At 44.5% G+C, this 26980-nt stretch overlaps 1 protein-coding gene across 1 annotated transcript in view; it reads left to right on the top strand.

Moving 5' to 3' along the window:
• The window catches only part of epha8 (eph receptor A8), a gene marked incomplete at its 3' end in the record, with an annotated part of 106112 nt that extends 94710 nt beyond the window's left edge, over window positions 1-11402 (top strand). Inside the window, exons 15-20 of the mRNA XM_080786009.1 lie at window positions 2399-2460; window positions 3331-3540; window positions 5678-5827; window positions 6131-6321; window positions 7164-7322; window positions 11288-11402. Coding sequence (XP_080642135.1) covers window positions 2399-2460; window positions 3331-3540; window positions 5678-5827; window positions 6131-6321; window positions 7164-7322; window positions 11288-11402 — 887 coding nt within the window. The remainder of the gene's footprint in view (window positions 1-2398; window positions 2461-3330; window positions 3541-5677; window positions 5828-6130; window positions 6322-7163; window positions 7323-11287) is intronic.
• Between the last annotated feature and the right edge of the window lie 15578 nt (window positions 11403-26980).

The raw sequence follows: 26980 nt of genomic DNA, 5'->3' as shown, positions 1-26980 counted from the left end.
TGACTACAGAATAAAGGTTCACAGTGCAAGGCAAAACTGCAACTAAGAACGAGGAAAAATACAGTGTACAACATCACAGTAACAAGGTAAAACACTAACTAACTAAAACCATGAAACAGGGTACACAAATAACATAACACAAGTCACAGACTGTGACAGTGCCTCCCCCTTAAGGGATGGCTTCCAGACATCCCTAAACACAGCCCAATACGTCGAGCAGGGTGGGTGGTGGGGGTCTGGAAGGAGGGGCACTGGGACACAGGACCAGGGGCTAGAAGAAAAAACAAAACTGGGGCACAGGACCAAACACTGACTGGCAGGGACTGGTCAACTACACAAGGAATCACACAGACAGGCAGGCGGGCAAACACACAGACAAGCACACAGACACCAGGTGGGACAAACCGAGGGACAGACAGATCAACTGACACACAATCAGGCAGGCAGACAGACATGATGTTTGACACAACAGGCGGGTAAAGGGGTCAGAAGGGCGACAGGAGGACTGGGGGGTCGAAAGACGGACAAACAGACAGGCATTCACACTAGCAGACAAGCATACAGACAGACAGGCGGACAGACATACAGGGAGAAGGACTAACGGGCTGGTAGGTGGGACAGAGTGGAACAGAGGGGGCCGGGGACTGGACGTAGCCTGGGGAAACTGAGGGCCTGAGACAAGGGGGACAAAGGGGCTGGCAGACGGAGAAAGGGAGCTACGCTGGGAAACTGGAGTAGAAGGGCATGGAGACAGGGGAACCTGGGGACAAGGAGACACAGTCACTGGGAGCAAGGAACGGGGGTCAGGTGGCTGAAGAACACCCCTGGGGTCCCGCTGCCGTAGTGCAGGCCCGGGCTCCGGCAACTGGACGACAGGCCCGGGGTCCGGCAGCAGGAATGCTTCCTCGGCTTCGGTGGGGACATGGGGGAACAGTTCACAAAGTTCACCTAGGTTGTCAGCAGGGAAAACTGACATGTGTACTCGACAAACGTCGGTGGGGGCAGCCGACGGGGGGCCCGGCAGGATGTCGGCGGGGACGGCCGACGGGGGGCCCGGAAGGACGTCGGCGGGGACGGCCGACGGGGGGCCCGGCAGGACGTCGGCGGAGACGGCCGACGGGGGGCCCGGCAGGACGTCGGCGGGGACGGCCGACGGGGGGCCCGGCAGGACGTCGGCGGAGATGGCCGACGGGGGAGTCACACTGGGCAGCGAGGTGCGTTGATGGCGGCGTGAGCCATGACGACCACGCCCCCTCGCCCGGTTCCCCCTGAAGACGGCCAAGCGAGACCCAATGTATGGGTCCGAGACTGAAACTGTCTCAGCATAGGCCGGCTCAGGGAATGCAGGGTCCACAGGGGCAGGTTCTGGACAGGCAGGCTGGAGGCCTACAAACCCCAGCCTGATCGACTGGGTTGCAGGCTGGTGAACAGATTGTTGGGAAGCAGGCTGGAAAACACGAGCAGACTGAGGACGGCCAACATCATATTCCCACCTGTTTTTTGCCACCAGTCTGGCAAAATCAGGGTCCGTCTTCCAGTAGAGAGCAAGGGAATTCAGGAATTCTGGGTCCTCATAAAAGTCTTCCCTTGTTACACCAAAATCGTCCCATGAAAATGGCAGGCAGGGCTGTTGAATATCTGCCATGGCAGATGGCTTCCTCAATTTACTCAAAATGGGCATTTTACTCCAAATGCAAAAAACAAAAAGCAAACCTCTGTCCGCTGGGTCCAATAGGGTTCGTTCGTACTGTCACGATTCAGGACAGGCAGGTGTAGGACCCAAGCGCAGACAAAGGCAGAGGACAGGCAGGTTGAATACAAGGGGGTTTATTAACCAAAAACCAGGAGATCAGGAACAAACACTGGAACACGAGGAAAAGCTAGGAGCAAGGCAAAATACTAGGAAACATGGAAAAATCACGAGGAACAAAAAACCACTGACAACACTTTACGAACGAACAAGGAACTGAACACACAAGGGCAAACTTATAGACATGGGATAACTAGACACAGGTGAACACCACTGATAATCAACACTGGGATAGGCTGGGGAACTAAGGGGACACAGGTGGAAACATGGGCAATCACAGGACTAGTGAGACAAGACAGGAACAGAACTACAGGGGCAGACAGGAAGGCACAAAACATGACTACAGAATAAAGGTTCACAGTGCAAGGCAAAACTGCAACTAAGAACGAGGAAAAATACAGTGTACAACATCACAGTAACAAGGTAAAACACTAACTAACTAAAACCATGAAACAGGGTACACAAATAACATAACACAAGTCACAGACTGTGACAGTATAGAGCGGCTATTTTCGGTGGCACCACACGATGCACCACCAGAGGTTCAGTATGCCGTCTGATGTCCATCCTGGTGTGTCTCCCCTGCAGGTAAACCAGTGATGATCATCACAGAGTACATGGAGAACGGATCACTGGATTCCTTCCTCAGGGTGGGTATTCTTTTATATCCTTATCTTTATCCTGTTCTTTCTCGCCCTTGAGATTTCATTCTTCCATCATCTCTGCTCTCTTCTATTCTTTCCGTCCATCATGGCAGAACTCTGCAGCGAAACCTTTTGATTCTCTTTTAAATGGCAGTTCCTTCCCTTTCATCTCCAGCAGTGTAAAGCCTGAGTGGAATAGTAAGAGAGTGGCGACGCGCTTTGATCTCGTGCCTATGGGCTATAGTTCCAAACATTGGAACTATCCCATTGAGATAGTTTGAGCACTTCCGCATTCCATTGTTACAATGAGAGTCAACGCTAATGTCGTCACTCTCATACTATTCCACTCGGGTGTAAAGTAACTAAGTACATTTACTTAGTACGTACTTACAGTAAGTACAATTTTGAGGTAATTTTTTATTTACAATTTACAATACCTTTACTTCTAATCCATTACATCTGTTGTACTTTTAATCCACAACATTTCCCTGAAAACTTTAGTTACTAATTACTTTAACCACTTATATACATTTAACCCTATATACATTTTGGCCATTTGAAAATAGCGATCTACAAGCTAACAATGTGCCGCAATGCGATACATTGTGAGCTTGTAGATCTGCTATTTTCAAAAGATTTGTATAGATTTTAAACTTGTGAAATGGGACATTCCGCATAATGAGGACTTTCTACTTTTGGTACTTTAGTACTTTTACTCAAGTAATTTTGATTACCAGACTTTTACTTGTAACGGAGCAGTTCTTCATTGCATTGATACTTTCACTTATATAGTATCAAATGTGAGTACTTTTTCCACCACTGTTCATCTCCCTGTTTCTCTGTCTTTGTCCTCCTCTGTCCTCCTCGACCGCGCAGAGGCACGACGGACAGTTCACCATCATCCAGCTGGTGGGCTTGCTGCGCGGCATCGCGGCCGGCATGACCTACCTCTCAGACCTGGGCTACATCCACAGGGACCTGGCGGCGCGCAACATCCTGGTCAACAGCAACCTGGTGTGTAAGGTGTCCGACTTCGGCCTGTCCCGAGTGCTGGAGGACGACCCTGACGCCGCCTACACCACCAGTGTGAGTTTAAGCATAGAGGCAAGCCCAATGCACACACACACACACACACACACCCACACACACACGTAACGCCCGGGATTCGAGTCCAATATCTTAACCACTAGTCCAAATGGATATCCGTCCATATGGACTTTTGAGGCCATTAGGCAGAGCCACTCTGCTACACTCACACACATACACCAAGATAATATAAGCTAATGTTTGAATGTATCCAAATATCTGGTGGTGCACTGGATGTGCAGTTTGTGCACTGCGTTAAATGTCATCAATGGGATTACCCAAGTGCACGGCCCGAAGAGGCCGCATTGTCTCCCTGTTGACCAAAATAAGTGCCATGTGGGAATCACAATCATGATCTGTTAGCTATACCTCTATAGATACTATGTTCACATTGTTCAGAGAAAATAATAAGGGGCTTTTGCTGGACCTGCACAATCAAGCTGGCACTAGAGGCAGAGAACAGCAGGGTATAAATCCAGGCCTGATTGCAAATGTAGGACAGCTTACGGTATATACACTCAACAATCAGGGGAGATCATTTGTCAAAACATGGCAGCTAAAAGACAAGACATGATATAAACAAAAGCACATGGTGGACCGAAACAATGATGACAGGAAACTGTCACTGTGGGAATCTGTGGGTTTCACTATAGAGGAAAGATTGTGGGATCATGTACTGTAAGCATTTCGGGTTTTTCTCTCCAGTCAGTCATTACTTTCATGGCAATCCAATGTAAGATATCATTGTGTCCAAGTGGACATTTTTGGCATATCAGTTGTGTTAGAGAAAATGCCATATACTGTAGCATCACCAAAATCACGGCAAGCATGGATGCACTCAGCAGGTTTCATGGCAATCTGCTCAGATTTTGAGATCTTCTGTGAAATTTGAAATTCTGGTGTAATGGTGGCACTAAATTAAGTAAAATTGGGTAAGTAATCAGTAGGGTGCCTCCTAGCATGAAGGTGCACAGCTATTTCTTTTACATGGCAATGCCAGTTCCTTGTTTGGGACCAAAGTGGTGACGATGCTGGACGGAAGGATGAACAGATGGTTGAAAAAGAAAAAGTGTTTATGCATTTGGAATAGTGAAAGGAATAGACAGATAGGAAGGGCAGACAGAGAGCAGAGGAATGGTACACAGCAAACAGTCTGGCGATGTCAATCGAACAGGGGACGTCACACTGAAGAAGGCCTTTTGTGCCCATCTGCGCCCCCTAAACATTCTGATGATTCAGATCCGTTGGACCTGAATAAAAATAATTAAAGGTTTATTCCATGGGGTTTGGAGACAAAATAACCCCAAATAAACTTTGATCAGTTACTGATAAAAAAAACCCCATTAGGCACTTAATCACGTACCTGTGACAGGTGACATTTTCAAAATAACCTTCCCAATTCAGGTAAAAACAAACCAGGGGGTGGAAAAGGAGAATAGGAATACATTTACAGGTTTTAAAGAAACCCATGGGGAAAGCTTACGGAATACCCATGAGGATTGCTTCCTCCAAGTAATTATGCCACTACTGGGGCTATTTAAATGTCTGGCATTTTACAACAAGCATGCTGTAAAGTAGTTCAAATATTTGCTACCATTTGCAAATCTATTTTTTCCCAGGTCTGCAGCAACACACATACACATGCCCAAGCTTAAGCTGCACATACAATATAGTCCAGTAGCCTATATTCAGACATAAGCTGTTGCCTGCCATTTAACCAAGTGTGGCATTTAGCCTTTTGCTTTCAAGATTAAATGCATTGCCTTCATCCAATAACATGGGGAAAGGAGGACCACACGCGTATATACTGTACACATTCTGGAGGTTGGCCGACACAGCATAGATTTTGTAATGCTTGCCACTGACATTTGTGGTTCAACTGCCTTGCTCAATGGTACTTCATCTTGTCACCTTGTCCACTGTATATGGCCCAGATTTTTCCTCCTGACCCAGAGATTTGAATCCTGGTCACAGGATAGTTTCACACGCTATTAGCCTGCTGTGTGCATGACCATAAAGCTTCGTTCTTCAGTGCTCTGTTCAAAAAAGATGCACTGCAGAAGTCCAGTTTGAAAAGGAGAGTGTGATGCCCTTCTTGTTGAACTCGACTAGATGCTGTCCTCTGTGTCTCATCTAGGGAGGGAAGATTCCCATCCGCTGGACGGCCCCAGAGGCCATTGCCTACAGAAAGTTCTCCTCTTCCAGTGACGTGTGGAGCTACGGTGTGGTCATGTGGGAAGTGATGTCATACGGAGAACGACCGTACTGGAACCTCACCAACAGAGATGTGAGTACATTGGCTCCAGATTAACAAATAATTCTATTATGAGATAGGGCTCTATAGGTATTGTTAGACAAGATGCAGTGAAATGCTAAACAATGTATTGTCCACTTGAATTCCTGTCCATTATGTTTTGCATAACATCTAAGACAGGAGATACGCTTGAAAGAAAATTCAGTTTAATTTCATTACACAAGCAATACTGTTAATGTATAGGGCAGTATGCATACATACTTAGCGCAATATGTAGTTCTTTGATCATTTTCTAGAAATGTATTGCCTTATCCATTATTTGCACACTGTGTGTAGGTGATTAAATCGGTGGAGGAGGGCTACCGGCTGCCTGCTCCAATGGGCTGCCCGGGGCCCATGCACACTCTCATGCTGGACTGCTGGCAGAAAGATCGCAATGAGAGACCCCGCTTCTGCCAGATAGTCACCGTTCTGGACAAGTTAATCCGTAACCCAGAGAACCTAAAGTCTATGGACAAACTCTGCAGGTAGGCGGGCCAATGAACACACCATCACTTCAGATTAAATATAGACGGACAGTTCTTCAAGAAACCAAATATTGGTGCATGCGATTAGTGGATTAAGCAACATGAGTCAAAGCGAAAGATCGTCTGCCAGAGAGTCAGATGATCTCATGGAAGAAGTGAGAACCGTCCTGCTGCGGAAGGGGACAGAGTAAATCCAATCTCATCCGTCCACTATCAAACATGAGCAGCGGGATAAAGTTACACACCAAAGTGTCCCCCCAAAGTTCTCTCTGGTAGACAGAAAGCGAGCGTCTGTTCATTTTCCAATAAGCTCATCTCTGACAGAGACGCTGTGCGTTAAGTAAAAGCCTGGCTGTGATATTGACATTGATCTGCAGTGAATCAGGGAGCGGACTGGAGAGGACACACGGGCTGAGGCTCCACTTGTGTAAATTGCTCAGCTCAGGTCCCAGGGTCCCACAGAGTAACTGGTGCATGCGGGGAGAGGGGGTTGTAGGAGATTGGGTCTGGCGGGAGAAGTGGGGCGGGGGTGTTGGGGGGGTAGTCAGGGACAGAGTTAAAGGTGTTAAGGATTTCTCCCTTTATTAATCTACCCAAAGCAGCCATCCTGCAGCCATGGCTGCCGCTCCTTCTCTATCATTTTAACTGCTATTGATTTTCTGCCTCCATCGGCTGCGAGTGCATTTCAAAGCCAACCTTTTTTCTCTGTCTTTTCTCACTTCTTGAACCCTTTCTCTTTTTTGGGCTTGTTGCCAGCTCTTTTTGTCTTCCCATTCATCTCTTTACCATTTACTCCCCCCTCCCCTTCTCTCTCTCTCTCTGCCTCCCTGTCTGTGCCCTAGGTTCAATAGTCCGCCTTTGATGGAGAGAGCCATGCCAGACTTCAGCAGCTGTAACTCAGTGGATGAGTGGCTGGACACCATAAAAATGGGTCGTTATAAGGACCACTTTGCTGCGGGGGGGTACCACACCCTAGGACACGTCATAAGCATCAACCAAGGGTGAGTCATGAGCACACGCTCCTCAGACAGAGTTACTGTAGCTTATGTTGAAAAGGGGGGAGACGAAGACAGCCTCCACGTGGCCTCCCCCGCAAGTAGCTAAAGAGTAGTTGCAAGGTTGCATGCCCTTAAGCGAAACAAATGTCTTTACAACGTTCACCGACCACAGCCCCAGAGCTAGCGCTCCTCCAGCTCAACGTCGAAGGTCTCACCACTGCCAAGATCAACATCCTTGAGCAAATAGTCAGCAAAAACAACGTGACAGTGATCACCCTGCAGGAGACCCACCAGGAGAACAAGAACATCCTGATGGTCCCTGGGTACACCTTGGCCGGCCACATCGCCAGTAAACATCATGGCATGGCCACATTTGTCCGCAAAGACATGGCCTGGTCAGCCGCCGGACAGTCTCCAGAGGGCGCAGAGATAGAATGGATTAACACGAAAGTGCAAGACACTACCATCATCAATATCTACAAACCACCACCCAGCAGATTGGTGCCCTCGTCCCTGCCAGATGTCCCTGCCCCTGCTGTGTACGCTGGTGACTTCAATAGCCACCATACAGACTGGGGTTACAGCAGCTCCAACGCTGATGGTGACTTCCTGGTAGACTGGGCCTCTACTGTCGATGCTTCACTCCTATATGACCCAAAGGAGCCACGCACATTCTACTCTGCACGATGGAACAGCACCACCAATCCAGACCTGGCATTCGCAAAATGGCACAACAACCAGTCTCTCCCTGTAAGACGCATCCTGGACATGTTTCCCCGGTCTCACCACCGACCGTCGCTCATCACCATCCCATCTTTGGTCCAGCCTGTGCAAGGGAGGGATGTCAAGAGGTGGAACTTTCGGAAAGCGAACTGGGCAGGCTTCACTAAACAAGTGAACAAGGCAGTCACTGCTCTACCACACCCATGTTCCAACAAACTGAACGATGCCTACGAAGCGTACTGCAATATGCTGCTTTCCGCCGCCAAGAACAACATCCCTCGCGGTGTGCGTAAAGCCTATGTTCCCTGCTGGGATGCCGAATGTGAACACCTACTTCGCTCCCACGCTGAAGCACAAACCAGCGAAGACAGGGACGAAGCAGCAGACCAACTATTTCTCAGGTTAAACGAGAAACGCAGGCAACGTTGGACTGAGACAGTGGAGTCAATTGACTTTACACACTCCAGTCGACGGGGGTGGCAGACCCTGAACAAGCTGACTGGAAGGTCAACACCTCCTGCACAGTGCCCCATCACTGCAAACTCCATCGCGTCGCTCCTGCTGAGCAATGGCCGCTTCCCCAACGCAGACAAGGACTTTACTCGAACAACATCAGCAAGAGTCCACGAGCTGCTCAGGGCCCCAGGGTGCGATTCCAACCTATCCATCAACTTCACCACGCAAGAAATAGATCTGGCCATAAAACGTCTCAAGACTGGTAAGGCACCAGGCATAGACGACATCCACCCGGAGTACATGAAACACCAGGGCAAGAAGGCAACTGACTGGCTCCGTTCCTTCCTCTCTGCATGCCTCCAATGCTTAAAGCTGCCCAAGATCTGGCGCCGTGCCAAGGTGATTGCCCTGCCGAAGCCAAACAAGCCGAGCGACGACCCAAAGGGATACCGGCCCATCTCCCTCCTGTGCGTACCCTTCAAGCTGCTGGAACGCCTCATCCTGGCACGCCTCACCCCAGTGATCGACCCCCAGCTCCCCAAAGAACAAGCTGGCTTCCGAAGCGGTATGTCAACAACAGACCAGGTGACCCTTCTGTGTCACGACATAGAAGACAGCTTCCAGGCAGGGGAGAAGGCTGGTGCCGTCTTTTTGGACCTCACAGCGGCCTACGACACTGTCTGGTTGCGTGGGCTACACATGAAGCTTCTGGAGACCATCCCAGACAAGCACATGGTGAGCTTCATCATGGAGATGCTGAGCAACCGCAGCTTTCGGCTCCACACCAGCAACGGCCAAAGCAGTAGGGTGAGAAGGCTCAGGAACGGCGTCCCGCAGGGCTCGGTGCTGGCACCGATGTTATTCAACATCTACATCCACGACCTACCCCTAACAACATCAAGGAAGTACGGCTACGCAGATGACCTGGCAATTTTGCTCAGCAAAACAACCTGGGAAGCAATAGAGGAAGGCCTCTCTGAGGACATGAACATCCTGTCTTCATACCTGAAGGACTGGCGCCTGAAGCTCAGTGTTGAGAAGACTGTGGCAACAATGTTCCACCTCCACAACAGGGAAGCAACCCGTGAGATCAACATCATGGTTGACAACGCCCGGCTAGAGCACCAGTCCTCCCCGACATACCTTGGAGTGAAGCTCGACAGAACTCTGTCCTTTAAGCAACACCTGGACAGCGTCAAGGGAAAGACCACCGCCCGTGCAGCACTGATAAGGCGTCTAGCTGGCACGACATGGGGAGCGTCCACAAAGACGCTGCGCATCTCCACCGAGGCCCTGGTGTTCCCCACCGCTGAGTACTGTGCCCCAGTCTGGAGCCGTAGCCCTCACGTCCAAAAACTGGATGCTGCCCTCAACAGCGCCCTACGGACTGTCTCTGGATGCTTACGAGCCACTCCAACCAACCAACTGCCAGTCCTTGCTGGAATCGCCCCCGCAGAGGTCAGGCGAGAAGCAGCCACACTGGCCCTTGCTCGCAAGGCCCAGCTGAGCGAAGCCCACCTCCTCCACAAGGTCGTCACAGAGACACCACAGCGCATGCGTCTCAAGTCCCGGCGGCCCTTTGCCACACAGGCCCAGGAACTGCTCCGTACAACACCAGCCGACACCTCCAAGGATTCCTGGGTGAAGGCAAGATGGAGGGACCAGTGGAAGGCAGCAGAACCATCCAGGCTGCACCACTACATCGAGGATCCCACAGATGTTCCTGGCCAGCACCTCCCCCGCAAGGAGTGGACAACCCTCAACCGCCTGAGGACGGGGGTCGGACGCTTTGGTGCATCTATGCAGAAGTGGGGTCTCACAGACAGTGCCCACTGCGAATGTGGGGACCCATCACAGACTGTTGATCATGTGCTGACCAGCTGCCCTATATACCGGCCACCGAATGGTGACCGTGGGCTAATTGACCTAGACAATGAAACACTGGACTGGCTTGCTGCAACGGAGCTAAAGGTCTAAGGACATACGACAGAAGAAGAGATGTTGAAAATAGAGAAAAATTACTCGTAATAAATTAGACTAGTCCACAATCACAGACATTGATGTGCATTGACACATTGCACAGCAAGCATGAGGTCCTGTACGCAGTTTGAAAAAAGCATGCCGGTTTTTACATTAGGCCTATACTAAAACTAAATTGACTGACAATATTTCATCACAATTTATTTTAATGCCACACTTTTGCAAGTTGTGCCTATTGTTAATAACAAGTACAATAATACCTCCAATTAATATATAATGTGTAATATTCCAGCCACAGTTCATGAAATACCAAGCTCTGTCTTCCATTCTGTGCAGCCTTGAAGCATATATGCATTGCATTTACATGCATACTAATATCCTGATTACTGGGAATAAGGTTATGGCAATAATTAAACAGAAGAGTTTGCATGCATTAGAGTGATTAATACAATAACCACAGTTTCACTCAAAGATTGTGTTACTCAGAAAAGTCACTCTACATTTTGTGGCTACAATAGGCAAAACATGGCATATTAAAACAGGTCTTGCTTAGCTCGATTAAGACCATACCAGAGTTTGGAAATAAGATAAAGACGTTAATGGTGCATACATGTGCACTCCTGATGTGTGACTAGTAAAATCAGTGAGTTTAGCACATATTGAATGATCTCTACATGTAATAACTGTGTGTGTGTGTGTGTGTGTGTGTGTGTGTGTGTGTGTGTGTGTGTGTGTGTGTGTGTGTGTGTGTGTGTGTGCACGCGTGTGCGTGTGTGTGTGTGTGTGTGCGTGCGTGCTGTACACTACAGGGACATCCAGAGACTAGGTGTGACTCTGATGGGTCACCAGAAGAAGATCATGACCAGTGTCCAGCTAATGAGGGTGCAGGTTCTCAACAGGAGTGTGCCGTCAGTGCACGTATAACTCATCCCCTGGCTACAGGCCCCCGGCTTTGGTGGTCTAGCTGAACTCCATGGGGGGGGGGGGGGGCAGTTGACGGATACTGTCAGCTTTTGATGACATGTGGAACTTTTCAGAGGTTTTTCCTTTTTTTTCCTCCTTCCTCAAGAGATCGAACTGAGATCTAAAAATGAAAGGATTTTACAGTGGGAACAAGTATCATGATGTGACTTCTTGGGGGGATGGTTCCAACCTTTCTGTTAGTTGGTTTTTTCCCTATCTAATTCAACTTTCTGAGTTCCAATGTCTTGTTTGTAAATGGACAGACTGCCTTAAAGTTTCCGCAAAGTGATTTTTAATTTTGTTGTATACAAGAGAAGAGATTTTATCGATATGAATTTATCAGAGTAATATGATTTATTGAAATGGATAAAAGGCACGATGTTCACGGACAGTTGCGGACGGCGCGGCGGGTGTTTCGTCAGACCACACACGCACACACCCACACACTCCCTCCTGAAGGCCTTAACCCATTTAGACCTGAGGACGATTCTAATGTCTTCTAAGTCCTGACTGAGTTTTCAGAAAAATGTTTCTATATCAGTGGTGCTCAACCTTTTTCATGTCAAGGACCCCCAGAATTATCTGTATTTGGCTGCGGATCCCCATCTAAAAATATGTTGTTCCAGGAGCAAAGATTTGAGATTTTTCACGATTAAAAGAAAATAGCAGATCTACAAGCTTGTAGCGCGGTACTCTGTGCTGCACTACAAGCTATCTAAAATAGCTTGTAGATCTGCTATTTTTCAATAGCTAAAGTATAGCATAATGCTTAAAACACCAAAAGCCGGGGTTCCCGTCCTGAAGGCCTTAAGAGAATGAGCGCCAGCCAGGGAGAAAAAAAGGCGGTATACCAGAGAACAAATGGAGTTAAAGTGAGATAGGGCTCTCACCAAGGCATGCCTGATGGTTCTCTGCTAGCGCAGGAGACCCGTGTGTTCACCTTAGGCTATTAATATCAACAGCAGGCGGCACGGTCTGTGCCAGTCTGACCTTGACGAATGACCCCCCGGGACAGACCCACAGCCCTCCGCCCAGGCTGAAGCTGCGTTGCGCACAAAATACTCTACTCTTAAAGGGACATTTTTTGCAAAAAAGGAAAAAAAAATGTTAATGACGTTTAGAAGATTTAGAACACTGGGGGTCTTTACGGTTATGTGTGTAATATGTGGTTTCAGATATTTTAGATTTTAGCAGTGATTTTGGCAGTGAGCCCAGTGTCTCTGATGTCATGGACACTGGGCTCACTTCCTTCCTGGACTGCAATTCCCATGAGGGCTGTCATACTGAGAACATGTAGTCCAGGAAGTAAATGAGCCCAGTGTCCATGACATCAGAGACACTGGACTCACTGCTAAAATCTAAAATATCTAAAACCAGATATTACACACATAAAGACCCCCAGGAAAGTGTTCTTCTAAACGTCATTAACATGTATTTTCTTTGCAAAAAGGATGAGGTTTCCCTTTAAGATCGGTATGATAAGATTCAGTCCTAGTGCACTTTATTGTACAATCACTATAGGCCTACTACTGTCCACTACTGCTACTTCCATGCTATTCTTTCAGCATTTATGGAGTAAAACCTTCAAACGTTGGTACTTACCTTTTGGGTTGGGTGTTGACACCGATACCATTAAGTGTCACCCCCCCCCAAATAACCACTCAATATTTGTGTTAAATGCTGGGAAAATAGTAAAGAATATATAGAGACTGTACAATAAAGTGTTACTTCAAGATTTTTCCGGGATTAACTATTTTGCCTCAGCGCGGTGATGAAAAAGCTAAAGATATGTAAGTAGTGTTGATATTTAAATTCCCTGAAATATACGTATGATCAGCCCCCTCGCCGGTGCTATCAAGGAAATGTCTTTTTCTTGTGCACCTTGGTAGGATATCCATGGTTGGTTGATGTCTCTTTTTATCGGTGAAGTTCACAGAACCTGAATATAGATATAGTGGCATTTCACTAATGGTTCCAAAATGGTTATTTTAATTTGTTTCATTTTTATTTTATATATATATATATATATTTGTTTTGTTTTGTGAAATGAAATGAAATCACCAACTTGAATATAAAAAGAAAACAAGAGACAAAATTGATTTTATAAAGGCTGGGACCTGTTTTTGTTAGCGGAATTGATTTATAATGTATATGTAGTACAGTCACTGGAAGTAAGAGAAAAAACAAAAACAACTATGGCTGGTTTTCCTCACTTTTTATTATTTATTCATGATCATTCGCTTTTCAAATAATACAATTCTGAGCGATTTTACTACAATCAATCAGTCATCCTTGTTGCTAATGATAAATCATCATAAATGTGAAAACTGTCCATAAAAACACAATAAAGGAACGTTTGTCTGTGTGTGACTGCAACAGTGAGTGTGTTTCACTCTGTGTTTCCAAAGTGTATGCAGTGAAAACCTGGCCAGAAGTGGTTTAAAAACATATATTTTACCATAGATTTCAGAATAAAGGTACAAATATATATTTTGTACACCCCATAGGTGAAGAAATATATTTTGAGAGAAAGTTGTGAAACTGCTATTTTGGGGGGCTGAAGTATATTTAGATTATATAGAGGCTCAGTCTGCAATTGTTTTGAACTTTTGAATGATTTGGATTATATTGACATTTAGAGAGTTTGAAAATTACATTTGTGTTTGTTTGTTTGTTTGTTTTACCCATCAAAATAAAGCTGTTTTATTTCAATAGCAAATATTATCAACATAAATAGTTATTTTACAGCCCCAAATTACAGTAAATACGGTTTGGAAATCATGCATCATGTCTCCACTGCTTTTATTATTTCTGATGGTGCTGGGGCTATCCATTTGTTTACATATACCTGATGGGGCCTTTAATCATAAAAAGCATGTGTTTAGACAATTGTTTTGTATATTTACTTTTTCTTTTATGTATTCATAAATACATAAAACATGTAGCCTATTTTGGCAGTGGGATGTTGCAGCCCAAATATGTATATTATATATGACAATACACGGAATAATCTTATGTCAGCATGCTGTCTTCTTGCTTTCTCGTCACTATACGTACTGCATCCTGTATGCCTGATGAGAAGTTGAACCCCTAGCCCTCCTGAGGGAATGTGTAGAAGTAGCCTACGTTGTATAGCAGCCATCTCACTCTGCCATAACCTAATTTGTGGTGAATATGTTGCAAGCGTACAGACAGGAAAAGCTCCAGAATTCTCGTCAAGGACACGTCTCTGACAAAGAAAGTCGTCACACCCTGTACTACTGCTTGGCCAAACAGTCGCTATTTCTGTATTCAGTCTGGGATGTCTCAAAGAAAAAGAAGCAGAAACTTCTATCAAGGATCCCCGCTGAACTTCGTACAGTCATGACCTACACCTGGAGCGTTCAGGTTGGCAACTATTGACTCTGGCTATTAAATACACGTTGCTGTTTCTTTTTTTCCCCCTTCTTTTTTTCTTCACTAAATTGCTTTTTTTCCGTGGGAATGAGCCCTGGCCCAGCTCTGCAACATATTTTCAAGCTCATCGGCCCTGGAATGGGGACCAGGGTCTGATGAAAGCGTGTGTCTGAGTAATTGTCCTTTCCTTCACCTTAGGAGGGCTGTTTGCAGATAATCCTCTCCTTGGTGAAAACGGGACCTAACACAACATCATTAATCTCATTACTAAGGCCGTGTTGCTTTGTTGCCACCAAGTCCCATGCCCAATTATCAGCCACAGTCCCATCCCCATGACAACGCAGAGCCTCACCCACCGACCCAGTCCCCTGATTGACTTGTCTCAGAGCAGCATGCGTTCGGTATCTGGATATCCTAGTGGCCTGTGTGTCCCCTGGATACAAACTGCTCAATCTGAGACAAAGCATAAAGCCGATCACAACCGGGTCTTTTTGGTACATGTTATCGCAACACACCAGGTCCAGTGCCACAAAAGGCTATAACAAACAATGCCGAATGTATTTAAACGCCCAAGTGCTTGTTATCAAGTTTGCTTCCATCATAACATAGCAACAACAACAAAAATCATAAGACAGCCTTTGAATCTGGAGTAAAACTGGACACACTTGTCATAATAAAGTCTTTGTGAACAACCTTGGAAACAATGCAGCACAGTAGCTAAGTAAACAATCCATGGGAGTGAGGTGGGAGCCATCACAGGGGATTGGGTTTTTCATGCTGTGCTGATCCAGGCACTTCTTTACCAACTCTCTATGGTGGTTGCTTCATTAATTGATTGCCGTTTCTTTTTTATCCTTTTTATTTTTCTAAATCAATATGATATATATATATATATATATATATATATTTGTTACATTACAAAACATTGGTAACCTACTTTTACCAAAGCAAAAACATTATCCTTTCATAGTGTGTCCCTAAATTTATTTTCCTATAAGTACTCACCCAAATACATTTCACAGCATTTTATTTGACAATAAGAGAAGTGTGTAAAGTCAAGTGTGTAATTGTGTCACTGTACTGTAGCTGTTATTGGGTTGAGCAGACATTGCAAGTAAATGTGCTTATTTGCAAACGGAACACAAGCTATTCAATGGCAAGCTGTTGAACGGGCCTTATATGCCAAAGCCGCCAGTTCAGCGTGAGGCCAGGCTGTCTCTGCCTCATCTTCAAAGGCTTGGTGTGAACCAGATACATTCTATTTATGTACTCTATCCATGCTCAGTAAACAACTGGATGACTCACCCAGTGAAACACCTCCTCTAGGAAAAAGAAAAACTGACAAATCTGGGCCATGATTTGCTAAATATGTCAAAAAGTAATAGGTGGTTTTCCCCTTTATCTGGCGTCTGTGTGTCGGTGTCATGGCTGGGTCAAATCATTAGCCAATTAAAATTTCAAGTTGTATTTTCATTTTAACTTTAATTAATCCAGAAATAATTTAACAAGGAAACTTGTTTGGGGGGGGGGGGGGGGGGTCTCATTCTCGTGCCCAGACAGCTGTTTTCAACATTCAGTTCTGACATTAAGCCAGATTCAAGTCCTCAGCAGAAAAGTTTTGACAATGGGTTGCATAATTATAAAATTTGAAGGGAGGTTTTTTATGTGGGCAACTTCCATCAGGCAACAGGCAGTGCAAAGCTCTCAGAGCATGGCCAATGCATCTCACAAATATGATTTCTATGCACCATTTTGCACACACGCTATTATATTATGCATATGTAGGCTATTCATTCAAGTTAATAGCAGTGTTGAGTAAATAGGATTTATATTATTCATGAGGTACATACAGCCTAAATAAGTTCAAATGAAATAACAATACATAAAGTTGAGAACAGACACAAGCCATTGGTTCCCAAACACTGGGCCGGGACCCATTTGTGGGCCGTGGACACATTTTTATGGGTCCCTATATTTTTTTTGTTTCCTACATTTTGTTTTTCATTATTATTATTTCAAAACATAAAAAAGCTATTTTTTCATGAATTCAAAAGAAACTCAATTACCTTTTTTAAGTAATTTCACAAAGAAATACAAAAAAATCTAAGAAATTCCATAAAATAAATTAGTAAACAAATGTTTAAGAAGTAGTGAAAACAGTGTGGGTTCCAGGCAAACATCTAATTTGCATCCATGATGGAGATGGAGACTTGGCCTTTTTCTTGCAGTAAAAAGGCTATGAATACCTGAAAGCTGTAATCAGTGCACGTTCCCACAGGATGCCAACATTAAACATACCAGAAAATTTCCACCATTTCAAGCGAGTGTGAACAGGGTTTATATAAGGTCCCCATCATCACTATAGTGAAAATGATGTGTACCGGTCATCTGATTCATCTCTTACACAGTACACTTTTTACTGAGTCAGGCTGGGGTGGTAAACCGTCATCATGTCCCCTGTTCACACTATTGGCACGCCCACACTCCACATTGGATTGAGATAAAGATTTGTATTGCGATGTTATTATGATTTGGGGAAAGTCACGGGCAGGTCAAAATTTGTGTTGTGATCCAGGGAAGTTCATTGCCAGGTCAAACCTTAGCCCACACCCCATACGTTTAGTTTAGTTTAGTTTATGTATTAGCACCTTGTTAAAAATATAGAGATAATACATAAAGGAAACAAATTACAAAGCTACAGGCAGCACTCGTCTATATGGAGCAATGATGGCCACAGGTCTTTCAATGCAGGGAGGGATGGCCACAGTCACCCACAGTGTCCTGCCAAGTGTGGGAAATATAGTTATAGTTATTGATGTCACTTTATCTCTCCTGGGGAAGTTTACAGAGCCTTCATTTTTAGATCCTGCTTTCTTCAGGACTTGAGGAGTCATGCTACCCCACAAAGGTGTTGCTGAAGAGGCCCTTAATTCCCATCACGCAGTGCTAAAGGTGCAGGTCTGTCGATGGGAAGAGCTTTCTGTGGAGGTAATTCTTCTCGATATTGATGCTGCCATAATAGCGTACGATGGCACGCACACTCATGGACACCATGTGACACTGCCACATAAAATGTGTGAAACAATGTATTTCCTGGCCTGGCATGAGTATGAAAGAAAATGAAACATACTGGGGAATAACAGTGGAATATGTTGGTTAAACTAGGGTTGAATATTTAACACTGAAATGTAGTGTACGGAGAATACAATATAATGTGTTTTGTGTAGTTGGGCCATGGTCATCAATTTTCTGTTGACAAATGACAAGGTTTGATCACAAGGGGAGCTGTGGGGAAATGTGTGTGAGCAATATTTCCAGGAAGCTATAAAACATCAGGAAGTGAGGCGCCGAGCCTGCGTTCCATTTTGGGCAGTAAGAAGAGGGTTTGGTGTGGTTATGTTTCTTTGCCAAACACACTCTTTTAAAGGCCAATACTATACGCCAATTCAGGAGTGAACGCAAAAAATGCCTGTCTGACCGAAGAACTTTGCTGAGGAAAGGAAAGAAAGTTTAGTAGGGCAGCTTCTGAGGTGTTGAGCTCAATCAGAGCTTGTATAACAAAGGACCCATAGTATTATTGGTATTATACCTGTAGCCTAGAAGCCATTTGCTATGAGAGATGCTATTTTTATTTATGGAGCACCAATAAACCATTTGAAAATAGAATATTTAAATTTCAAATACTGTCTCAGCAGAAATTTGTAAATGTATACACAACCCTTGGTTTTATGCAGGCCTGCTTTTTTATTGAAGTGATGAACAATGAAACATTAAAACAAATGAGTGAATAACTAATACTTCAAAAATATATTTATTTTTAAAATCTTAATTGTTATTACTTATTTTTCAAAAATAGCCAAAGGGGGGAAAAATTTATGAAAACCATGACATTTCATCTCTGTCTTGTTTTCACTTGCTGCTTCCTGAATATCAAGGACCAGTTTCTGAGAAGTTATTTTCATAACATCATTAAATAATATGTATAATCTGCAGTGGTGGAATATATGATCATTTCTTTGTCAGAGCTCTGTTATCTAAATTGTCCCTCGGTTATAGACCCTTGTACTGGAGAAGTATAGAGTATTCTTCAACACGCAGCAGGCTTCAAGCGCGCTCTTTAAAACCCTCCGGTAGCCACGCCCCCTCCCTCTCCACACACACACCCACCCACAGCAGCACGGGCTGCAAACTTGTTTGTTGTTATAGAGTGAAAAATATAAACAACTTATAATGTAACTTTGCACTCCATCGTGTTAGGAAGTGACAACTGCTCAGTCACAATACAGCTTGAAAGAGAAGTTATCTTCATAACAACAAACTGGTGGGTTTGTTTTCATTCTGCAGGTGAGTTAGCTACCAATGCTAAGTGAGCATTAACGTGCGTGTGTGTGTGTGTGAGAGGGAGAGGGGGGGGGGTGAAATTAAATGAACAAACAAAGGTGCTTGAAGTGCTGTAAAGTGTTACCTGAATTGCACACAAACCTGAGTTAGCTATACCTATGCTAAGCATACTGTGTGTGTGTGTGTGTGTGTGTGTGTGTGTGTGTGTGTGTGTGTGTGTGAGAGAGGGAGGGAGGGACTGGGTGTTGAAATAAAAAACAAAGGTGCATTAAGTGCTGTATGTGTGCATGTGGGTCCTATATATACATAAATAGAATAAATATATACAGACACAATGTTTTGTTTGGGGTGTCACAGGACCAAATCCTTGTATAAAACTGAATTCTTCTTAACTGTTTACCAATGGTTTAACTTTAACCCATTCTGACCTGACATCAGATTCTAAAAATGTCTTCTAAATCCTGACAGTTTTCTGAAAAAGCTATGTTTCTGTGTCAGTCGTTGTTCGATTTTTCTAAAATAGCAGACCTACAAGCTCATAGCGCGCCGCTAAGAGCTTGTAGATCTGCTATTTTTTAATAGCTAAAGCATAACATAATGCTGCCTATATCACCAAAAGGGGTTCCCGCACAAAATGGTACTGTAGGATAATTCGATGCTAGAAGGCTTTCTTACTTTTCTTTGTAGTTGTTACGTCCCCACCAAAGAGGTCCAGGTGTTATTTTCTGCAAAAGCGCATTATTGGCTATTTCCCCTACCATAAACCCCCATTGAATTGAATTGAATTGAATTGAATTGAATTGAATTGAATTGAATTGAATTGAATTGAATTGAATTGAATAGGGCATTGGGGTGTTGTGCTAATTAGCTTATTTCCATTGCTCAAATCATAATGTAAATAGTATCCCAAGCGGCACACTTTACTACTTATTTCGATGGAAATAAGCGAATTAGCACAAAAATCCAACCCCCATTGTGGGCTTATATATGGGGAAATAGCCAATACTTATACTCAAAGCTTATATGGTCTCTCTCTCAACCTGCTCCATAGGTACACAGGCCAGGGTGACGACCCCAGATCCCCAAGATCAGCTTCTTCTTAGCCCTGACATGCTGTGAATGCTGGACCCTATAGAGCCCTGACATGCTGTGAATGCTGGACCCTATAGAGCCCTGACATGCTGTGAATGCTGGACCCTATAGAGCCCTGAAATGCTGTGAATGCTGGACCCTATAGAGCCTATGCCCTAAATCCCTGACCACGACATGCTGTGAATGCTGGACCCTATGCCCTAAACCCCTGAATGCTGGACCCTAGAGCCTATGCCCTAAACCCCTGACCACGACATGCTGTGAATGCTGGACCCTATGGAGCCTATGCCCTAAATCCCTGACCACAACATGCTGTGAATGCTGGACCCTATAGAGCCTATGCCCTAAACCCCTGAATGCTGGACCCTATAGAGCCTATGCCCTAAATCCCTGACCACGACATGCTGTGAATGCTGGACCCTATGCCCTAAACCCCTGAATGCTGGACCCTAGAGCCTATACCCTAAACCCCTGACCACGACATGCTGTGAATGCTGGACCCTATGGAGCCTATGCCCTAAACCCCTGACCAAGGCACTACAGCAGAATGCTTGCTATGTGCTGTGTAGTGCGAAACATCCAGACCAAGGCTGAGTGAGAAGATCAGGCAGCCAGGATAATGAGGCTGGTTGGGGGACATTGATACTGGGAGGAGAAGTACTGCATGGCCAGCTAGCCAGCCAGATGTATGGAGGATGGAGATGAGATGACTGGAGTCTGGAGGAGCTGCTGGAGGTCTCATCATGAACTGGAGAGAGAGAGCCACAGTTTTCGCCTGGCATCACTACAACTATCTTATGAAAGTGGAAGAGTCGACAGCTCAAGGTATGAACGTTGTCTTTTGCTTCTTGGCTACTGCTAGTGTTTTTAATGCGTGTGATTCAAGCTGGTGTGCTATTGCTGTCATTTTGGGACCCATTGACCGGGTGGCAAATGGCAATGGAACTGGTTCTGGCTCTGGAGTTGAATGCTAGTCATCATGTAAATCTAGAGTTGGTCTGTTGTGTTGTATCTGCTGTACAGTATGTGAGTTCAGTTGTTGTACCAGGGAACAGTATGTGTGTGTGTATGTGGCTCTTGATCACTTCAATAATCCCATGAGTGAATTTGCTATTTCCATTTGGTTGGAGATGGAGCTTTTGGGCTTTGACATAACAGCCATCAATTCCAATGGTTAATTTTCAATAGAAGACTGATTGACATTAGTTGATGTACGTTGTTGCGTGGTCACTGAGGTTCGTTGTGAGTCGTTGTGACAGGGTGGCTGTATTGGTTCATGACTGGCATGGTGGCAAAGAATGTCCCTATGTAGGTCCTTTCTTTCTTTCTTTCTTTCTTTCTTTCAGTCCATGGACTTTAATGTTTGTTTAGGGCACTAAATGGCAATAGTAAATAGTTGCGGAGCGATGTTGATATCGGAAGGTCGCTAGTTCGTATCCCCGGACCGGCACGTTAAAATTACCACAGCTGAAGTGCCCTTGGACAAGGCATTGAACCCCTACCATGAAATGTTCTATGAGCAGGGCCTGGCTGTAAACAAGTTCTTGAGCTTAGTCCAGTTACCCTGGGTAAATATAGTAACTTCCCTTTGCCTGTCCTGAGCCCATGCAGGCAGAGGCCTTTTTGGGGCAGTTCTGGTGGTGGGGTGTCAAAATTTGAAGTCGGTGGGGCAAACTGGTTGTTGAGGTCTGTGAATTACAGACGCACACACACACACACACACACACACACACAGCGGCCCCACCCCACCTATTCATTTCAATGAAGTTGCTCACCCAGCACATGAAGCACCCGGACATATTATCCCCGTCTTGAGCAGCGGGCGCAACAGGGCTTCAAACGGTAGGCGCACGAGCAGTAGTGTTTTAAGGCAAGGCAAGGCAATTTTATTTATATAGCACCTTTCATACACAAGGCAATTCAAAGTGCTTTACAGAATAAAAACCAATAGAGTGCAACAGTGTACTTTAAAATGAATAAAGATTATAATAGATACAATTAAAATAAGATATAGGAGCATATAAATTACAACAAATACTCCCACCTTTAATAGAAACGGAAAACACAGCTAATTTAAATTCCAGGCAAGACCTAGCTGTTATTAGACATCACTGGGATAGGCAATGTTAAATAAATACGTTTTTAAATTGGACATAAAAACGGCTATGGTTGGGGATTTCCTAATGTAACCTGGAATGTTGTTCCAGGTTTGTGGTGCATAATAATGAAATGCTGCTTAACCATGTTTTGTTCCAACTATCGGGTGAACTATCAGTAGGCCAGCTAGCCCCAGATGACCTAAGGGTTCTGGAGGGTTCAGGCTTCAGCATGTCTGAGATGTAGCTGCATGGGCCCAAAGCCACAAACAGATTTATAGACAAGTAACAACATTTTAAAATCAATTCTCTGGGACACTGGTAGCCAATGTAAGGATTTTATAGGACTGGTGTAATATGGTCATATTTCCTAGTTTTTGTCAGGACTCTAGCAGCAGCATTCTGAATCAGTTGGAGTTGACGAAGAGCTTTGTTTAAAATTCCTGTGAGCAGACCATTACAGTAATCCAGTCTACTGGAAACAAAAGCATGTATAAGTGTTTCTAGGTCTTGCTTGGACATAATTCCTCTAACTCTTGCAATATTTTTAAGGTGATAATAGGCAGATGAAATTACAGTTTTGATATGACTGTTAAAATTTAAATCTGAGTCTAGGACAACACCAAGATCTCTCACCTGACTCTTGGGTATATAAGAGACCGCGATTAAAGGTGAAAAATTACACTGTCTCTGTTTCTGTGGTCCAAAAACAATGATCTCAGTTTCGTCTTTATTTAATTGAATAATTTTTTGCCGCATCCACTCATTGATTTCCTCAATGCAATGACAGAGGGAATCAACAGGACCATAGTCAGTTGATGTAACTGATATGTAGATTTGCATGTCATCTGCATTATTATTGTAATTTACTTTATTATTGCTTATTATTTGTCCTAGGGGAAGTATATATAAATTAAATAGGAGGGGTCCTAGAATAGACCCCTGTGGTCATAGCCATCTGTTTGGACACACAGTTTCCAATAGAGACAAAGTATTTCCTATTCTGAAGGTATGATTTTAACCACTGAATAACAGTTCCAGAGAGTCCCAGATAGTGCTCTAATCTGTGGAAGTCTAAATGTGGAAGTCTTCTCTTGCCATCCCAGGTTTGACCAAACAAAACTGTGTTGCTTCCAAGTCACTTCTTTTCTTTATGGAATACCAACATTTGTCTGAACTACCTGGACCATAAAATATGTTTGACACAGACAACATATTCAGAGGCAATGCTTTATTTTGTGTGCTTGGCTGAGATATTCCACCTTTTGTTTGTTTCTTTATTGTCACTTACAAGTGAATTAAAAAAATGACATTCAGTGAAAATGTGAAGGAGAATGCATAAAAAAACCCCAGAGGCTTGAAAAGTGGCACACACACACATATAATTAATGTTTATGTGCAAATTACTGGATCCAGACAGACCAGATCTAAGCACTGAATTGAATTCTAAGCAGAAACCACGGCAGGCTTTCTGCTGTGGAAAGCCTCTATCAAGCAGCAACACAACAAACATGTTGAAAATGTTGTAAACAAGGCAAAGTTTCACATTTATACTGTCCGACAGTGCGACATCCTCCCCTGTCCGGGTTGGTACAAACAACAACCAGCTAAACCCATTAAATAGAATAAGTATGCTACAAGCAGCACCACAACGAAAGTGCAAACATAATAAAGTTACATATTATTGAACAACACATGTTGGAGATCACATCTAAACCTGACCTCACAGTGATGTCTGATCATAGGAAACAGTAGCTACACTTATAGCTACATATAATTAAACATCACCCAGTGCATATTGGGTTCTGGGCCTGGCATTATTCCCCAGTCTGTACGATGTAAACAGAACACAATTAGATATTCTATAGCCAACCCAGAGGAGTGTCTTCCCGTGCACTATCTTTTCCCGAGGCAATCTATCATTTTTTTCTCTTTCTAAAGCTGCATAATGCCACTCGGAAGCATATAATAAGTGCTCGCTGCATCAAAAACAATAATTTTATCAATCTAAAGTCAATCTAAAGTCTCTATAGCTTCGTTGTATAATCTAACAACTTAAGTAGTATCTAAACAATATCTTGTATCTAAACAGTATTTTACCAAGGTATGTAAGTCCCCATTATCCACAAGTTTTGCCTTACAAATCATGCAGGTAATTGAAGTGTAGAGGGTGCTGACTCCTACGGGCTACAGGGCGGTGGGGTATGTTGAACTGGAGGAGTAGGACAGAGTTGTTACGTCCTCCCGGTTGGTGCTCCTCACTGACAGGTGAGCCAAATAGGGTACAATAGCAGAAATGTGTGGGAATTATGTGAGATGGAGGGTGACTGATTTAAGCAGCACACCTGGGTGTGCCTGCGCACCTGTTGTGCATGGACTTGATCAAGGCACAACAGGTTAAATCAGTCATCTCCACAAACACTCAGGAGATAGCCTCGGCCCAGACAGTGGAGAGCGGAGTGGAGTGTGTGTGTGTGCGCACACATGCGTATGTGTGTGTGGTAGAACAGAATCAGTGGAGTGCGACACCGCACTGAGCTTGGTGGTGTCAGTATTGCTGTGAGGCTCCCTGACCATCTCCTGTGTGTCCATCCGTCCCCCTGCACCCTCCAGCTAAGGCAGCTTAATCACACTACTGGGCTGTTTCCACTTTATTAATAAGTGGACCATTAACATATATGGAAATTCTGCAGAGAAACAAGATGTTACCTCTCCCCTGATGCCCGCCATATGCACCCGGCACTGTGTGCAAGTGCCTGTCTTTGTATGTGTGTAGGAGAGGGAGTGTTGGAACGAAGAAAAAGTAGATAGAGTCGGTGCTTTACAGTAGCCTAAAGTATATGTTCGAAGTCTTTGCATGTTTGCATGTGTGTGATACAGACAGAAGTATATTTTGTATAGTATATTCTGGATGTGTGTCACACGTGCACAGTGTGCAAACTGTGCATGCACACTCATCAGAGATTGACTCTTGTGTGTGCAGGCACAAATGGCGCCATGTTTTTGTATGTGTGCCCGCTGTGTGCACCCAGATTCTATCTTCAGAGGGAATTGCTGGCTTTGATGTTCTCCGATGCGGGCGAGTCTGATGCCCCTATTAACTTGCACTGGGGGCTGATGCAAGCTATGCTTTTGGGCAAGCTATGCTAGCCCAAAAACCACCTATGTTAAGTGGGGCTGGCTGGTGTAAGATAGAACTCAGTCAGCGCCATTCCAGTGCACCCTGCGGATGTCAGCACAAAGAGACAAAACCCACACTTTGTTTAGGAAGATAAGGTGCTGGAAATTAACATGGAGATAACGACTGTGATAAAGTTGTCTTCCTGCCTCACAGCCAAAGGGCAGTGCTGAATCAGAGAGGGGAAAGAGATGAGCCTGGTTAGAGGTGAGGAAATAAGGAAAAACGTCATGAGAAAGAGGAGAACACGGACAAGAGATAACAGGCTAGAAGTAAGGAAGTGAAGACGAGGACAACTAGGGTAGATGAGGAAGAAGAGGGAGGGGGAAAGACATTGTACAGAAGAACAGGGGCACTGTAGAAAAATGGACACGCACACGCACGCACACGCACACACACACACACACACACACACACAAACACACACACACACACACACACTCATGTATTGTTCATGTACACAAATGCACATATACTGTATAGTGGGCCGTCCATATGGTAGACCAAGCAATTGCCTGTGGCCTCATAACTTCATAGAGTTGACCTGAACTTGACTAGAGAGACTCAACGGTAAAGTTGATTGATCATATTGACATGGAATTTCTGCATCATTCTCCACTCGGGAGTCTGACAACATGTTGGCTGTGTGAGCATGGTCAGTGAGGCATTCGCCAGCGCTCACCCAATGGTATTATTGTTCTGTTTGTTTTCCTTTTCCCATCAACAATGATCAACAATCATACATACCGTACACACATACATATACATAATACATGTACAGTATACTCTCTCCCTCCCGACTGTCTCTGCAGCAGAGATGAGTAAAGAGAGTAGGCTACGGATATAAATAAATGAATGCATTATTTATTTATCTTTTATAAATAAGTGAATCAAATAAATGCTTAATAGTGGATACTGCATTTCATTGAGTGAATAAACAGAACAATATTCATCATTGAAAATATGCACAAGTCTTTGACATACAGTACAAACACATATAGTACCCACATCGTTGATATACAGTAAATGCATGCCAGTATAGCCTAGCAGTACGTTGTAACTTAATAGTTGATCATGGTACGCCTCTTTTTTGGTTTTCATTTTGTTTTATGTCTCCAAAAAGAGACACTTTGCATAGCTTGTGCTTAACTATAGTAGCAGTCATAATGTTAAAATAGCTTCTGGCTTGCCAGGGGCCCAAAACTGGTCGTCTTTGCCTAGGGCTTCCAAAGCAGTATGTCTTACCCACGCACAAATACACACACACACACACACACACACACACACACACACACACACACACACACACACACACACACACACACACACACACACACACACACACACACACACATATGCACGCACGTTCACATGCACACCATGCCCGCAGATTGAACTGTACATGGTTTAATAGGAAACCTCATTTTCTTGCAGTG

This window comes from Protomyctophum bolini (genome assembly GCF_963924005.1).
Source record: "Protomyctophum bolini genome assembly, chromosome: 2".
Classification (NCBI taxonomy): Eukaryota; Metazoa; Chordata; class Actinopteri; order Myctophiformes; family Myctophidae; genus Protomyctophum; species Protomyctophum bolini.
Note: the sequence above shows the minus strand (reverse complement) of the source record. Positions and strands in the feature narration are given on the sequence as shown.